The sequence below is a fragment of the Parus major genome, chromosome 11, assembly GCF_001522545.3.
Source record: "Parus major isolate Abel chromosome 11, Parus_major1.1, whole genome shotgun sequence".
Taxonomy (NCBI): domain Eukaryota; kingdom Metazoa; phylum Chordata; class Aves; order Passeriformes; family Paridae; genus Parus; species Parus major.
The window spans coordinates 18,324,505-18,342,449 of NC_031780.1; the positions used below are offsets into that span (position 1 = coordinate 18,324,505).

Consider the following 17,945-nt stretch of genomic DNA (forward strand, 5'->3'; position numbering starts at 1 on the left):
CACGCTGCATCTCCACCCAGCAGCACTCCCACAAAGAGCATCTGAAACCATTTCACTCAGCTGGACAACAAATGGCCAAATCTCTGACTGCAAAGCAACCTATGGAGAAAAGGAAAGGAGAAACTGCATCTGCAAGTGAGATGCTAAAGTAGAGGATGAGCAAGGCACAAACCATTCCATTAGCAGGAACCAGGGCTCCAAAACTGGGAGGGAGACAGGTGAAAACTACAAACAAGAAAAGAGCAATCAGGGATCTGTGATGTATTCTGGAGAAAAAACAAATAGGGACGTTCTGAAGTTACAAAACTGCATTTTGTACATCCTAAAATACAGAGAGTCAAAAAGTTATAATAAACCTGTGGATGCAGAACAACAGTCACACTCAAAAGGGAAAGAATAAAGCAGCTACCATGCTTAAAAACAGGAAAGAAACAACTGATCAGCGAAAATAATAGAAAAAAGTTGAATTTAACTGCATTTTGATTTACAGGAAACATGAACAGATGTGGCTTTGGTAAAAAGACTGAATAGTCCATGTTAAGAAAGCATACATTGGTATGAAAAAGGAGAATGCTGCCATTTTTACAATAATTTATTGGATCAGTTTTCAGAGAATAGTGAAGAAAAGCTGCTGTACCCTAATGGGCCAGAAGCCAGGCCATAAAGGAGATTTTATGACCTCTGGACAGAATTACTATCTGGTATTACAGTGATCTTCTGCAATTACATTTTTCTCTCTATGAGGCAAATTCTACAGTTCAGAACCAAGTTCTGTTTCCCTTGATTAATTCATGTGAATACCCTACAAAATGAGCCACTAACACCATTAAAGACAGGACAATATTTAACCATTTAAGATGATATAAATGGCAATGTTTTCTTTACTATCTAATACATTCCAAAAACTGTCTTTTGGCAAGTACTGTACTATGATTTCAATGTATGTACTAACGCAGAAAGTCTAGAAAATTGTTGAGAAACAAACTTTTCCAAGGGGCAGAGACCAAAATCATCATCTTAAACTCCATCCAGAAAGCAATCAGCAACATGCACACAGTCTCTCAAAAGAACAACTGCACCAGAGCTCACAGTAGCATCTTACACTAAATCCCAGTTTCTGTACTGGAGTTTTAAGAAATATTTCAACACAGATGAAATCTCCAGATCTGGAAGTCATTGAGGAATTAACATTAGCAATTTGTTTTTGAAACAGAGTTTGTAACTTCATATTTCTTTGTATGTAATTTTTATGCAGGCAAACTAGGGACATAGCTATAAATTTTAATGGAGGATCCTCTGATTCATTGGTTTTTATTATCTAAGCCATACTTCATTAATTAAGATAATTCCAACTGTTCTAATCCTCTTGCCTGTTTTCCCAACATAATAAACATTATTATTAAATCCTTAGCTTGACCTAAAAGTTGTAGACAATGAACAAGTGTACTAGCAAGCTGGTCTGGGAGATGATTAATTTAAATTATTTCATATTTCTCACAGACTAAAAACACACACAACAAGTGTATCCCATGTTATCTGTCCATATTCTGAATCAAAGCTGATTCACAAGCACTGGCCCAGACTGAGAGAGCAGATACAGAAGTTTTAGGACACCAAGGTTATCAGGGACATTACCCCAGCCTTCAGAAAAGGGGAGATCTTGGTGCTGCTGCAGCCACCTTTGGCAAGATGTAGAGAAGACAGACTCCCTGAGATGTGCAGAAGGATGTAACACAAAAGACACAAGTTGGAATATAGGAGATTCCAATGTAATACAAGAAAAAAGAAATTAGCATGAGGATGGGCAAGCTCTGGAACAGGTTGCTCTGAGAGGCTGTGTCATTTCTTCTTGAAGACACCCAAAACATGACTGGACACATGGGAGCCATCCCAGTGTGTAAGCAGGAGGCTGCACAAGATGCCTCCAGGATTCCTTTCCAACCTTTCACCACTGTGTCCATAAACACATCATCACAGATTTTATTAAATTGCTGAGTCACAAAAGATAACAAGACAGATTACAGAAGTCTTCAGAGCTTACAGAAACTGTTCATCATTCCACCTCCACTAAATAGGGAAGCATTTTGATTATGTATGCCTCTGAGGACAGCAAGCACAACAACAGAACAACAAAGGCACAGAAAATAAAAAAGACAGAATGTGATTTAGTCATTGTCTGGATTTGATAGAGTTTGGAAAATGGCAAAATTACCTAACAAAATTATGATCAAAACAGTGTTGAGACAGCAAGTACTGTCATACACTAGTTATTCTTCTTCAATTTATCTGTCTAAAGTTGAAGAACCATGTCCTAGGCTGCACTTTGGAACTCTTCAAGGGACCCACTGAAGCAGCATAGTCATGGCATTGCTTCTGCAAGTGCAATGTGTGAAAAGTTACCTACATTTTTCTTCTATAAAATAACATTTTTCTGCAAAGTAAGATGTACATTTCTCACTATAGGAAGTATTCTCCCTCTCTTTTTATTTCACCTTTGCACTTCTCCCCTTGTCATCTCTCTCCATTATTCACCCTCCTTTGATTCACCATTTGTCTGCTCTGCCAGACCAGCTCCTCCTCTCACCTCCTGAACACTGCAGGTACTACTCTGCCCTTTGCTAAAGCTGATTGTATTTTCACAGGTGAAAAAAGGGATGTTTATACAAAAGTGCTTCTGTAAGGCAGCAGGCTCACAAAGACAAAAAAGGGATATAAAACAATCACACAATACTGATAATCAAAATTAGAAAGAGGTGACAGCTGAAATACTCTTTTTTCCTAAGGGCTTTCTTCAAAAAGCGTAGATTTGGTAACTCTATGAGAATAAAGTAATGGTTCTAATCTCACGTCCAAAGGTGATGATCATTCCACGACATCTACTGTGGAAGTTATTGCAGGACAGAGAACAAACCACAAACATGAACACAGACCAATAATCAACAACAAAACCAACTACAGACTGAGAAAGAATCCAGCCAAAGCACATCAAACATACAGAAGCAGAAAGAGAATAGAGTTATCAGGCTTTCTCATGCCTGCATAAGAGAGACAAAATGAAGTAAGAGCCACTACCTACAAACACTGAAAGGAAATTTCCTTTAGGCCAGTAGGATTGGAACTCATTGCTAAAGTTTCTGAGGACAGGGATTTTGCAAATGTCCTGGACCAGTGCAGATGCATGAGCTTCCAACCTTTACTTGCCCCTCCCTTTTACTTGACAAGGGCTGCAAAACCAGCCTGGCTCAATTCACAGAAATCACCCTTTGCAACAAAAGCATCTGATCCAAAACCTATCAAGTACTGCAATAAAGACAAAAACCACAGTAAACAGGAGCTTCTGCAAAGAATGAAAAACAAAAATAAATTTGAAAAATATATCCTTTACCAAGCAATTTTTTTTTCTCTCAATTAAGTTAAAAAAAAATATTGTGGAAGGAAGAAACAAGACACGCATAAACATATAAAATTCAGAATGGCTGTGGTCTGATATGACATTTATCTTCACTCATGAGTAAACACTTGCTAACTCACTTGTGGCTATGCCACTTGTGATTTATCAGTCTACTCACTCCTGAAGATAAATGTCATATCAAACCTCAGCTATCATGTAATCTGGCAGCATTAACTTACAATGTTCATGCTTTTATGGGCCTAGAATTCATATTTACCATTGCTAACCACACTGCAGTAGCAGCTACAGTTTTTCAATGGTGCCTCAAGATCTCCATAAGCAATTATTCTTCCTCACAAATAAAAAAAAATTGACTATTTAAAAATTCAGCACATAAATTTTAATGTTAATACAATATTATTCCATCGAGCATAGGTTTTCAACAAAGAAATGAAGAAAAATAAAACAGAAGCCACGAGATCACTTGTACCCTCTGCTCCACAATTTATTATACAATTCTTCCTACAATGGTCAAAGAGTCTACTTTTGAATGTTTTCAATTATGGCTTTTTCATCACTGTCTTTGGAAGCCTGATCTACACCTAATATTCTCTCTTATTTTAAGGATATTTTGCCTTATATCCTACCTAAATCCTACTTCATTTAATTGTATCCTGTTATTCATATTTATACCATATTGGTCTGTTCCTAAAAATGGATTCTCCCTTTTGTTCTCCCTTATAATCAGTGTTTGGCCCAATTATGTGTGTTCAACTCTCTTAAGCTTTTATTTTAATTTTTGCTTTCAAGCCTGGACTTTTGGTATTGGTTTCCAAACAGCAATCAGTGACAATATTCTCCTTATATTAAAGTACAGCCCACAAAATTCTGAAAATAAAGTCCATGATAACAACTCAGAAAACCACTAGGCTGTGTTTCAAATAGCCATATAATTTGTCAAGTACATGCTTTGTTCCTGTTAATGGATCCCAGATATTTACTGCTCAACAGCCATTTCAATTTAAATTACAGTGCACACCAAATTCCATGTCAGTGGCTAGATCTTTATTAGTTAATTAATAGAGAATACTCCTTTTATCCATTACTCTTCCATTTCAAAGCTGCCTTGCAGAAAAGACAAAAAGAAAAGTATTTCCTAAAATTTCACTAAAAAGTGTACAAATTACTTTTATTCATGAAGAGAAAAGTGATGCCAGAAAAGCTTTGGTGTAGAATTAAAAAGCCAAGGAGAACATCAACATATTACATAATTCTTGTTCTGCTGCTCTGTCTTGTTTCCAGATTCCACTACTCTATCTCAACTTTCCAACCACAGTGCAAGTGCAGGGGAAGTGTCAGTAAATGAGCAAATCCTGTTCTAATCTAATGTAACTTAGAATATGGCAGAGCCTACCCTCTGGACACTGTGCCCAATTAGTGCAGCTGTAACAGTGCAGATGTATTTCCACACACCCCTCCTAATTCTAGACCTACATCAATCTTTATACAGCTTTGTATATTAATTAAATTTGTTTCAATTAAGATGGATCACTGATTTTCTTACTGGGTTTTTTATCACTCAAGTTTAATACTTGGCTTTAATCTCCAGGAGTATTTTCTCCTTATGATGCACTCAGTGCCAACACAAAGTGCTAATCCATCTCCACTCCCCATCATTCTATTTATAACCTCAACATGTGCAATAAAGAACATCTCTCTTATTCATACAAATTTTACCTGCTGCAACACCCAAAACAAGACAGGCAATGTCTGCATGTATAAGGCAACACAGAGCACATGGACTCTAAGAATAGCAGTTTAGATAAACTTTGACTATTGCACTCAGAACAATTAAAAAATTGATTGCTGGCTTCTCTCGTTAGTGTCTCATCAATAAAATGTTAGCCTAAGATAGTTCCCCTTTTCTTTATGTAAAAGTAGCACTATCCAGCTTTATAAAGCGTTGTTTTTCAGTTTGGAACATGATTCCAGTATTTTACAAAACAGATTAGAAGTCTCCTGCTCGATCTCCACTAACACTGCACGTTTCAAAGCCTTTGTGCAAGCTCTGCTGCGTGCTGACAGCGTGCACAGGATTTCCATGTTGCAAGGAACCTCAGTGTAACTGGAGAAAGCATCACCTCAGCTGACATCCTTGAGAAACAGAAAAGACAAAGGAACAGCTAACAGACCCTTCATGTTTTAAGGGAAACTGGACTACTGTAACTGGCTGGTATGAAAATATCTATATTCTAAAACAAGCTTGCCCTTCTGCAGCTGGACAGTTTGCAAAGCCAGCTGGAACTCTCTCCAATGAGCTTCAGGCTTGGAAAACCTGGAGCTCAGCCAGTTCTTCCATCAGTGCTGGCTACCCTCAGGCAAGCCAGCTGCAATCTTCCTCTTCTGGACAAGTCCAAGGCAAGATGGCCAGCAGCTCTGTGCTCTGATTTCGAGGAGCACTGAGAACTGTGACAGTGTGATCACTGTCACTACCAAAAAATCAATGCTTATCATCAATTACTGGGCTGATATGGAGCTGCTGCTGTGTTGTCTGCTTGGCACCTGAGTTGATGACTGCTGTGTTAAGATCTTCTGATGCAGTAACTCTTGATGTCTGATGCTGCTTTTGTCTGTAGAGAACCACTCTGAGGGTCATTAAGTGCCTGGTTAATGTAATGTTTGATTCCATTAACTAATGACTGATAAATTTAAAGAAAATATGAAAAGACAGTTTCACACTAAAGCAAATAAATTATTATTTTAATGTCTTCTCCCTATTTATATATATATATATATTCCAGAAAACAAATAATATTAACCATAGTTTTGCTTTGTGCAGTTTGTGACCTGCAATGGTCATTTCCTGTACACAGTAAATGAAAGTTCAGCCCTAGACCTGTGACTTCCTTACAGACAGAAAAGCAACTTCTCTTGCTCATCAGATCAATCTCCACAATGTTACTTGAGCAGTTTTAGCTCCTCCTGTGACACAGGTATGTCAGAAAAGCTCTCCACGTTGTTAATCTCCCAGGTTAACATTACAGTTGTTTGCTTAGAGTACCCATTGACATGAGACAGACAGAACATGCCTCTTGCAAAAATTTGGCTTTATCCCAGTCAGAAAATACTCCACCAGAACTATCATCATAAGAGGAAAAAAGTGAGGAACACTTTTCTAATTAATACAACAATCCAGACAGCGTGGGGAGAAGCCATCTGAGAAAAAGAAAGAATGCAAGTGGCTGGACTTTCATTGAAGCAGCTGAATTAAGGTGAAAAACACCCAACTGTCTTGTGTGACAGAGTCAGAAATCTAACCACTTAAGATGTTCTTACACATTAAAACTATGCTCACTAAAGGATTATTAAATTATATTAATTTTATTTTCAAGTTCATATTTTAACCAGTAGAAAGGTAACCTTGTAAGGTTCAAGACACAGCTCAGGTATTTTCAGACTGTGCATTGCTACTTTTAAATTAAAGCAGAAGAATTTTTCTCCACACACCTTACAAATTATTTATATGCTTTATAGAGTTTATAAACTCGAGGATAGATCACTGTAAGGTTTTGCATTATCACATTTGCAATTATCTACCTTGGTAATATAAATTTTTATCAACTTGATACATGTTCTGGAACCTCTCTATATGGTTTTGAAACCTGAAAGTGAAGTACTTTACTCACACATACACAGAAACCAGAGACAAGGAAACTCTCACAAAGGGTAGTAAAGCCTGTATAAACTCAAGGCCTTGTAAAAATCCTTAACACCTTTTAATTACAATGCAAACACACACACACAAGACCCTGTGTAAGAGCAGGATAAAGTCACCACGCTCTCAGTAGCTACCTGGCTGTACAGCTGCCTTACTGAGAGTGCCTTTGAAATTAATGTCTCTAAGCACTTAATACTTCACTATGCACAACAAAGACACAGCTCAGTGAGTAACACAGAATGGCATTATTGCTAAACAAAACATCCTGGTACAGCACAGCTATTCTTTTACAAGATTTTATAACTATGTGCAGAAGAGTTTAAAATGAGAGAGTTAATTTTAATTTTAAAGCAAAGCAGCATACCTAATGACACTGAACATTATACGCTTGCCTGTAAATTTTGGAAAGCTTTCTGTTCTACATCTGTAATTCCCTCAAATTCCACTGTGCTCATACAACAATCACTCTACTGCAGACAAAAAGACCAAGAGTGCACTTCCTTAGATTTATGTTAATAATCTTATCTGAAGTAATGGTTGAGCATAAAAGTGAAATGACAGAAAATGAGGTACTACCACATACCACAGAATATGATACAAACAAAAAAGAATTTTCCCAAACAAGCTGCAATAAAAGTGACATTGAAAACTGCTATACAGTTCAAGAAATCCTCTTTTATACTACAGTACCTACCAGTTGAGAACTCTGATTTGACTGTACCACCTTAACCTGAGGAGGCTGCACTGTATTTGATACAGAGACTGTGCAAATGTTGTTTGGTTGCCTTATTCCTATTGTCTGTGTCGTGACAACAGAGGAAATGCTTCCCGAGGCAGACTGAGGTATCACTTGTGAGAGCTTGGTCTGTTGGAGTGACTGCTGAGACGGCTGTCCTTGCAAAACCAAATGTTGACTATTCAGTAAAGATTGTCTCAGTGCAGGTAGACTTTTCTAAAAACAGAAGAAAGTTTATGAAATATCAAACTTAGCAGATTGACTAAAAGCATTTTGAAATTTGCTGTAAACATAATTAAAAGAATGCATCTTTCTTTCCAATTTTACTAACTGCCTGCTCATCAACTAAGATTGAACATATTTTGTAAGAGAAAGTTCAGTTTTTAATAAGCTTTCCATTTGGATTTAGCAACCCTGTAAATTTTCACATGCCCTTAATTCAACTGCAGCAGAAAAATGTAACACTCTTCTTCTCAAGACTATCTAGAACTTGTAGCTTAGGTCTTTGGAAGGGCAAGAGATGGATGCAGAAAAGGCAAAGCCAAGGAAGAACCCTATTCCCAGCAAGCTGCATCAGTTTAGTCCCCCTAACACACCTCCCCCTCCAGTACCTAGAACCAGATGATTTCACTCTCAGTGCCCTACAGCAACAGCTCTTTGTTGTATTATTTCTGAAGTAATGTATTGTGAGTGGACTAGAAAAGTGTACTTCTGTAAGCCCCATGCTCACACCATTTTCAAGGAAAACATACTTCTAAAAGGCTGTACTGTACCTTCATGAACAAACTTTTTACTTTTTAAGTGGCAGAAGTGTTCTTTTGAAGTGCTCCCCCAGGCAGCTGTACAATGCAAGTGCTTAGCCCAAGCTACAGTTCTTTCTAAACTTCTAATATTGATTTAAAAACTTAATGCCTGTTGCCCAGAAAGGACTTCAAAGAAAGAAAATAAATCAAAACTTATCATGATGCTAGAAGTGACTGCAGTAAAAGCCACAAACAAGAGTTAATGATAACTTGAAAAACAAGGAGCAGAAGTTCTGAAGCAAAGCTGCAGCAAGAGAAGAGAGAGAAAATCTCCCCCAAACAGAGTTTTGAACTAGACCAAAAATACTTTTACTGTAATATTTGTGGTTTTGTTGGAAACTTAAACATGCTTTTCATGTTTGTATATAATCCTGCATATGGAAGTTATTGTAGCTAATTTACAGAACCAATAAAAGTTAAATTTACCCCCACATATATTAACTTAGGACCCCACCATAAATCAATTTGGTATCATATCAGAAATTCTATTGTTGATTAGCTCCAGATTAGAAGCAGAATCATGTAATCAACACTTTATCCAGTTTAGTTTTTCATAATCATTGTTATACGTGGATTGAGAGTTATCAATGACCCAAACATACATTAGGAAAAAGTATGGAAACGTATCAAATTCCAACTTATGAAACTTATTCCAAACTATGGAAACTTCTTAAATTTCAGCTTATTAAATTACTTAAAGCATTCTGTAAAAATAACTTGGGACTCTTTGAAATGTGAATGTTTTTCTTCTTCACAAAAAATCACCCACTACCACAGAAAAGTCTATTTATTCTAAAAGTAAAGGATCACTACAGAATAGCCAATGGATGGTTTCAAAATGAGGGAGTAACTGGTTGATTTTTTTTTTGGTTTTTTGCAAAATCTAATTACTGCAATGTTCTAGACCAGGGCTACTCAAGCTGTGAACTCCAGATCAGCTCTGGAACAAACACATTTTGGTAAAACTCAGCCAAGGTCCCAAATCCACGAGGTGTCCCCTCCTTTGGGAAGTCCCTATTTCTGTGTGAGCAGCACCTGCCTGGCCTGACACACGTGGAGCCTGCACAGAACTTGCAGCCAGGAAGATCCTGGCAGAAATGGGCACCATTTAGAAGTAAGGAAGCATAGCCCTGCTCTGGACCAGTGAAGATAACACTATTTAAAAAGCATCTTCTAACACTTAATGTAATGACATTTTGCATTGAAATAGATTTATCCAAACAATATTCACATTACCTTAAGGAAAGGTACAAGATATGGCTGAGGAGATGATTTGAGTTCTGTTTGAAGGCGGCCTGTAAATTCTTCTGGATCAATTTTTGCATCCTTCAGGGTGAAGAGAAAAAAAAAACCACATCAACATCTCAGTTCAGTTGTTTGCTTGCCTCTTTCCCAGCTACTATATGCACATATCTCTCTAGCTAAATAGGCTACCATATGAAAAACTTTCTGAGCTGAAATCCCTTAAATCCTCTCTAAGGTCCTTCTGCCAAACTCTAACTCAAACTCATAACTTACCACTCAAAATTCAGACAGTTCCCTTGGGGATGCACAGCCTAAGACAAAACGAAGCCCCAGAAAGACTCAGGTCTCTTCTGGGACTCCACTGTCTTGATAACATTTACACAGTGATTTCTTTCTTTAAAATTAAAGGAAAACAGCAACAGGTTGTTGATGTAACCTTACAAATATAAAATTTGTCAGCCTTTGTAATAATTCCAAAACCAATTCTGCTGGTACAATTTAACTTGTATAATCCATATATATAAAACTATATATGTAAAGTATGGCCATACCTAAAAAGCATGCTTATAAGAAGATACAAAATTTTCTCCTCTATGAATCTGTATGTATACTCACAAAATACACACTTATAAACATATCAAACATATAATCAGTCATTTATTTAGTAGTAATTCAAGAGAATTCTAACTTGGATGTATTTTATGATTCTTCTAGAGTATCATTAGTTACAAGATCAGGTTGTAATATAATAATTATATAATAATTATTATAATAATTATGTAATATAATAATTAGCCTTTCTGACTGACACAGAACAGAGAAAAACTAAACCAAAACAAGCTTCAATAAATATATTTATTATATATGTGTCTTGATGTCTTCTTTAAAATACTATAAATAGTTACCTTTACTTATTTACTCTTTTCATGTTTGTAAAAGTTAGAACAAGTTTTCACTGGAATCACTGAATATGATTGTTGAATGGCTCACACTTAGGTCTTAGGTTTGCCTAAAATACACAGATTTCTTTGGCAATTAATTCAAAGAAAAGTCTAATAACTACTTTTAAATCCAAGTTTTTCATAGACTGTATTACATTTCTTTTAAGAAGCTTGACTTTTCCCAGCTCCACAGTAACCTGTGTCTGCAGCTCATTTATACAATTCACTGCAGCACCTGTTGCATGGGAGACTGCAGCAATTCCAGCCTTTTTCTGGCCCCAAGGAGTCCAAGACAGCTTCACCTCTGGAAATCCCTGTGCCATCAAGGCTCCATGCAGGGGCATCTGTCTGCACAACAGCTGCAAACCAGCAGCTCAGGAAAACACTTTTCCTTCAGTCCTAGGAACTCTAAAGCACATTGTGAAGGGATTGTATCTACAGTCCTTCTGTGCTTCAAAAATTAAGAGCTTCTTGTTTCAGAGAAGACCAAGGTTTGGAGAAAAAAAAAACTTAATGAATCCTCAAGGAAAAATCCTGTGTTTTACTCAAGAAACAACCAAAATATTACCCACCAAAACAAGAGTGGCTTTGAAAACTGCCTACTAAATTCTTTCCTGCATTTCCCTTTTCAAAAGCCAAGACACAGTCTGCCTTTAACAGATTTTTTAATATATGTAACATACAGAATATTGCATTTTGATGAAGCCCAACCCCTTTCATTACAGCCAAAAGAACAGTTAAGATCAAAGCATTGGTTTTCAGCATCCATAAATAAGAAGTTTACTAGATAACTGACAAAATAAGAGGTAACTAAAAATTTACCAACAAATCTTGAACCAGAGCTTTCACATTGCGGGACGTTTCTGGAGATGGTGAATTATGAGAAGCAAGTTTTATAAGGGTAGCTAAAAAGTTTTTACATTTTTTCACATTCTCTTGCATTTCCTGCAGAAACCAAAGAAAACAAGAATTAGCTCCATGCTATTTTTCCATCACAATCAATGCATGCTCTGACCACTACAAACAAGGAAAATGATGAATTTTTTCTAATTCAGACACACCATACATGAAATACGTTTTGCTATTACTGCTTGTTACCTGAGACTTTCTTATCTTCTTTAAGTAACTGAACATCATAGTTCGCAAATAACAACAAAAATCAATGAAATAAATATATTCTATATTTTACAGTCTGCTTTGGTACAAATAACCTTAAATATGAGAAGTAACACAACAATTTGCTGGAGATGCATTCCCCTTTGAGATGCCCAACAGACAATGTACAAATGTCCCCCAAGCTATCTTAATGTGTTAAATTATTGATTCAGTATGTTTCTGTACAAAGCAGCTACAGCAGTAAAATCAAATTAGAAATAAGTCTTCAAACATCATCCTATCTAATCTTTTTTTCATTAGCAGTACAACAAGCCATTATTTTTATATGGCACAATTGCTCCAAGAGACAGAAACATCACACTTCAGTGTAACCAAAGGCCCAGCAACAGGATGATCATGAAGTCCACAGACCAAAGGCCTGACTGTTCCAGCTACAGGAACAGCATAGTTCTTTAACTATGAAAAGGAGACCATGAGTGTTTTTCCTCTGTCTCTGAATTTGTATCCCATTTAGCCAAACCAGAGGAAGGGTTTTCCTGTCTGCCAGAATTTGTTCCATCAGGGGATACATGCTTGCCCCAAGAAAAAGCCCTTCCAGCTTCTGAATACACCCGGGGACTTCCTAAAGTACTAAGAAAACAATGTTTCCACACTTGCCTGTGATACAACCGTGGTTCCAGGCACGGGAGAGCTGGGGATGACGAGGGGCTGTGCCGGGACCTGCGCTGCCGTGTGCGGGGGCAGCGGCAGCCGGGGCTGGCCCTGGGGCTGAGCAGAGCCCTGGCTCTGTCCACCACTGAGCACTGCAGCCTGCTGAGAACCTGAACTTCCAGTTGCCACTGTTGTCTTGAACAAACTTGGAGCACTCGTCGGAGCTACTGATACCTATAAATATTTTACATTGAAAAAAAAAATTAATTAATTTTCGCTTTCAAAAAACCAAAGAATGGTTTGGGTTGGAAAGGAACTTTAAGCTTATCCAGTCCCAGTGTCCCAGGCTGCCCCAAGCCCCAATGTCCAGCCTGGCCTTGGGCACTGCCAGGGATGCAGGGGCAGCCTGTGCCAGGGAACAATTTCCTCCATGTGCCCACCCTACATGTCCCTTCCTTGTCCTCCCAGCAGAGTTCCCAGCCCCAGACTGACCGTGGGATGTGGCAGCACAGCCCCTCCTGGCAGCGTGGCCGCGGCGCTGGCGGGCGCAGCCGTGGATGGCACCACCTTGGCCTGCACGGGGAGCCCCAGGCGCACGCCGGGCGTGCCCACGGACGCTGCCTGCTGCCAGAGCAAAAACCAACATTTTACTTCTTTTCTCCTGAGCAACTTCATCTCCAAGGCTTTTTAATAATAGTCATTACAAGTATCATCAAAATTAATACTGAAAAAAAAAATATCAAACCTAGTAATGTGCTAGGTTATATACTATACTACAAAATACATTATATTATATTAATATTATATTAATATTATATTATTTATACTATATAATATAATAAAAATATATATTTATACTATATAATAATATAGTATACTATATATTTACTATATAATAATATATACGATATAATTATATATTATTATATCATAATATCTATTATTAAGCTATTATCATATTATATTTTATATATTGTATAATTATATATAATATATTTTATATAATTATATTTTATATATTATATAATTATATATAATATATTTATATATATAATTATATATACTTAAATATATAATATATAAATATATATATAATATTATGTGTATACACGCAAATATATACACATAATATATATATTCTATACACATAATATTATATATATTTTATAATATATAAAATATAATAGTATAATAATATAATAATAGATATTATTAATATAATATAATATATAATTATATAAAACAAATTATAATATAATAGATAGATATTCTGAAACAAATTATAATATAATAGATATTTTGAAACAAATTATAATAGATAGATATTATGATATAATAACATATAACATATATTTATATATATAATATTATGTGTATATATGTGTGTGTATACATATATTCACAAATACTAGAAAAATTAGCGTTCCCAAGTTCAATGACAGGTTTGCAGCATTTCTCCTAAAAGCCATTACTTGTTACATTTCTCCTAAAAGCTATATGGAAAAGATTAGAATAAACAAATGTGACCTGCAAAAAAATTGATGTTGCATTGATGCATTCATTTAGTTGTAATATTTACATGTCAGTACTCATCAATATTTGAGTTTATCACTGCCAGTAACACATATTGGTCCTCTTGGTATTTACAGGCCTGTTCTAGTGCTTTTTTCTAATGAAAATTAATATGGATGGAAAATTTAGAAAGCAGAAAAATATTCTTAAAATAATTTGATATTGAATTATATACAAATTAACCTGAAGAGAAATGAAATCTAAGCATTGGGAGAACCTTTGTCATAGAACACAGGCTCTGTACCCAAACAGCAACTGCAAGGTGAAATGCAGACAAAGGAAAATGACTGACCTACAGCCTTTGAGTCAGTGGCACATTCTATAACTCAGGAAAATTTAGCAAACATATTACTTATTTTATGATTTACTTCCATTGCAAGACTGAAATCTCTTGCCATCTTACAAAAGGACAAGATTTAGGAATTAAAAAGTGTCTCCAGAGAATTTATTTAATTTTGCAGGAATGTAAATACCATCAGAAACAAAATGCATCACACAATATGGCAATTATGACAAAATGAGAATCACACATTACTAAAAATGGAGGCCACACTGGTGCCTTATAACTTGCATTTATTAAGATTTGCATTCATACGCTTGAAAAAGACAAATTTTCTAAGTGGATAGAGTAATAAATCATGGCTGATGTTGTTTCTCACAAGATAAAAATAGTTTTCCTTGATTTAAATTTTATTTCATATGTCTCTAAAATTTCTATTTTATAAAGAACTTCTTCTTTTAGATTCTTACATTGTCTACTAAACCTACATAAAATACTTCTCCAAAGAACATCTAGTGTACTCTAAAATATTTCCAAATGGAACAGAAGCCCAGGCAGGCATTCAAAGCCCCAAGCATTGCTTACAAATCATTCCAGCAACATCATCTACTGGATATCAATCTTCTATACTTGGGGAAAAAAAGGAGGAAAGAAAACAAATCAAATAAATCTACCTGACATCTGAACAAACCCCTTTTTTTGTTTGTATAGCCTTCAAGATTTTTAAAACCTTGACTAGGGTTGCATTCCATCCTGAGACAGCCTAGAGACAATAAACAGCATCATCATGAAGAGGCAGAATTGTCAGGTTTTTTGAAAGATGGACCACATAAGCTTTTTCTGTTTTAAATATACCTTCATTAGAAAAATGACCAAGTATTTTAAAATACTGGTTGAATTAAATGTATCTACCTGATGAGTGCTGCATTTAAAATATAAATATTTTGTATCTTGTTCACTTGCTTATAATCAGTTTCCAGCCTAAGAACACAGCATGCCTGTGGTATTTGCCCCCTTATCAGTCTGGGCTTCCAGAAGTGAGGATCTGGGAAAAAAGCAGATAACCAGGGGCACTTCTGGCAGCTACTTGCTTCCAGGCAAGACCTGCAGCCAGAAATCCACAAACACACAGTGAGATTGCAAGAATCTCACTAGAGAATTTTCCTCAGCTAATAAATGCCCATTATTCATCACAGGAACATACCTGAAAACTGCACATAATTAAAACATGAATTTTCACTAATAATACCCAACTAACAATGTATTCCAATGTTCCAGACCTCAGCAGCAAACTGTGAAACTTGAAGACTAAATTCACCCTTGGTTTTAAAAATCAATAGTGACACAAGCCTTTGGTAGAAAATGGCAGTAAAATCTAGTAATGTGCTGGACAGGAAGAAATCCCTCACCACCAGAGAACTGCAAACAAAGCAATGCAATGGTTTACTAATGTTGTTCCAAAACTCAGAAAGGTTAAAAAGGTAAGTATGAAATAGGGGGGTGAGAAGCATAACAAGGAAGTAGCCTGAAGAAATTCTCAAGTATCATGGAAATGATCTTCAAGTGACAGCTACAAGCTGCCAGAAGACACTTGAAGGATTCCAAACATGAACACTTTGAGAACTGATAAAAATTATTTTGAAAGAAAAAGCTGTGTTCTCTATGGAAGAAAACTTGTAAACAGATCTCATGAGAAATAAGTCAAAAAGAAAACAAAAATTATCAACATTATTTCAACAAAAAATCGTAACCCAATGTGTCAAGTTCCTACTGCAATAATCTAAAAGAATTTATGATGTTCTTTAAGGAAAAGCTGCTGAGGTTTGGTATGATGCTATTAAATTCTGAAATTACCAGAAGAGTTAGAAAGAAATACATTTTTAAATGTAACTAGTATTTTTTATTAGATAAATCAGATGTTTTTACATTCCCTAAATACATGGAATTAGCAGTGAAGAGCCTTTTGCCCTGTACTCAGACATGACAGGAGGAAGGCAGACCATGAATGAGCACAGTCAATATCCTGCTACTGGCAGGAGCCCACGGGGACACTGAGGATGCATCCTGAGGATGCATCTGCACCCAGACCTGAGCTGGCTCTGTCCTCCCAGCTCAGAAACAGGGAGCACAGCACAGTGCTACACAGGAAAGGAGGATTGCAGGAGGGACAGCCTGGGAGGGGGGTGTCCCAGGGCTTGTTCTGCCTGCCCAGGTCACACAGGTAAACACAAGTGACTCCCATTTCAGGGTGCAACAAGTCACTTCCACTGAGGCAGTCAGAGCACATTGGAATTGTTCACAGTGCAAAAATACTCTGTGTCCCCTAAATTCACTCCCTAAACAACATCTCCACTTTCCTTCTCCCCAGAGCTCTGGGCATGTGAATAGAGGCAAAGCTTGGGAGAGAATCCATTGTACCTGCTGTGAACAAACAAGCTGGCTCTGCACCTCAAGGAATACACAAGGCTGCCTCTGAAAAAGCAAGTACCTTGAATACAGAGAAAACAGTCAAAATAGCCAAAGATTATCTCTCACTGCCAAGGCAGGACTGTACCAGTTTTAGAGATTGCACTGAGTATTCAAAGTCAAACTGCCAGAGAGTTAGTGCGCAAATCCCTGGGAGCAGGTTTGGGATTCACTTGTATTTTTGTATTACAGAATCACCTACTGACCAACCCTCCAGGTACCAGCAGCACAGGCTCTGCATCAGAGCTCACTTTTTACAAGTAAGTTCCATATTTTTTTCATTATCATTCCTTTCAATAAACTTTGCCACTATCAACCAAAAAGAAGAAAATACCTCAGTAGCATTTGAACAAACACTAACACAAAAGCCAAGTTTTTCACAATACAGACTGTGACACCTCTTTACATCTTCCAATACACGGCTTCACTAAGTGATGTGCAAAACTCAATTTTCAGAAGATCTTTAAGTTTAGATTTAAATTTGAAAAATCTGAAATGAAATTCAATTTTATTTCTAATCATTAATCTATAAGACTTACAGATTCAAAAGACCATGCTAAGATGCCATCTGAGATGCCTCAAACAATCGAGGGCACTGTTTAACAAAGAGAAAACTGAAGTGGGATCACAGACACTGGCAGAAGCATAATCTAAAGGTCAAATCTGGGAGCTCACTTGCACTGGGCTGGCATGGCCAGGCTTTAGTTCTGGGGTGGCTTTGTGAGGAGCTGCCAGAAGCTTCTCCCTGTGTCCAGCAGAGCCAATTCCAGCCGGCTCCAGGATGGACTGGCCAAGGCTGGGCCCATGGGTGACAGTGGCAGCACCTCTGGGGAGCCTTTAGGAAAGGGGAGAAATCCCCCTGGAATTGCAGCTGGTGAGAGGAGTGAGGATGTGTGAGAGGAGCAGCTCTGCAAACCCCCAGGGCAGGGCACGAGGGGCAGGAGCTGCTCCAGGAGCTGGAGCTGAGGTTCCCCCAGCCTGGGCAGAGGCAGCTGTGCCCCTGCAGCCCACGGGCTCCAGGATGGA

At 37.1% G+C, this 17,945-nt stretch overlaps 1 protein-coding gene across 1 annotated transcript in view; it reads right to left on the bottom strand.

The window, feature by feature from the left end:
• LOC107209769 (transcription initiation factor TFIID subunit 4-like) overlaps window positions 1-17,945 on the bottom strand; it is a gene marked incomplete at its 5' end in the record, with an annotated part of 144,735 nt that overhangs the window by 113,589 nt on the left and 13,201 nt on the right. The window contains 5 exons of the mRNA XM_015639796.2: window positions 7,804-8,061; window positions 9,885-9,974; window positions 11,657-11,779; window positions 12,608-12,835; window positions 13,094-13,225. Coding sequence (XP_015495282.2) covers window positions 7,804-8,061; window positions 9,885-9,974; window positions 11,657-11,779; window positions 12,608-12,835; window positions 13,094-13,225 — 831 coding nt within the window. The remainder of the gene's footprint in view (window positions 1-7,803; window positions 8,062-9,884; window positions 9,975-11,656; window positions 11,780-12,607; window positions 12,836-13,093; window positions 13,226-17,945) is intronic.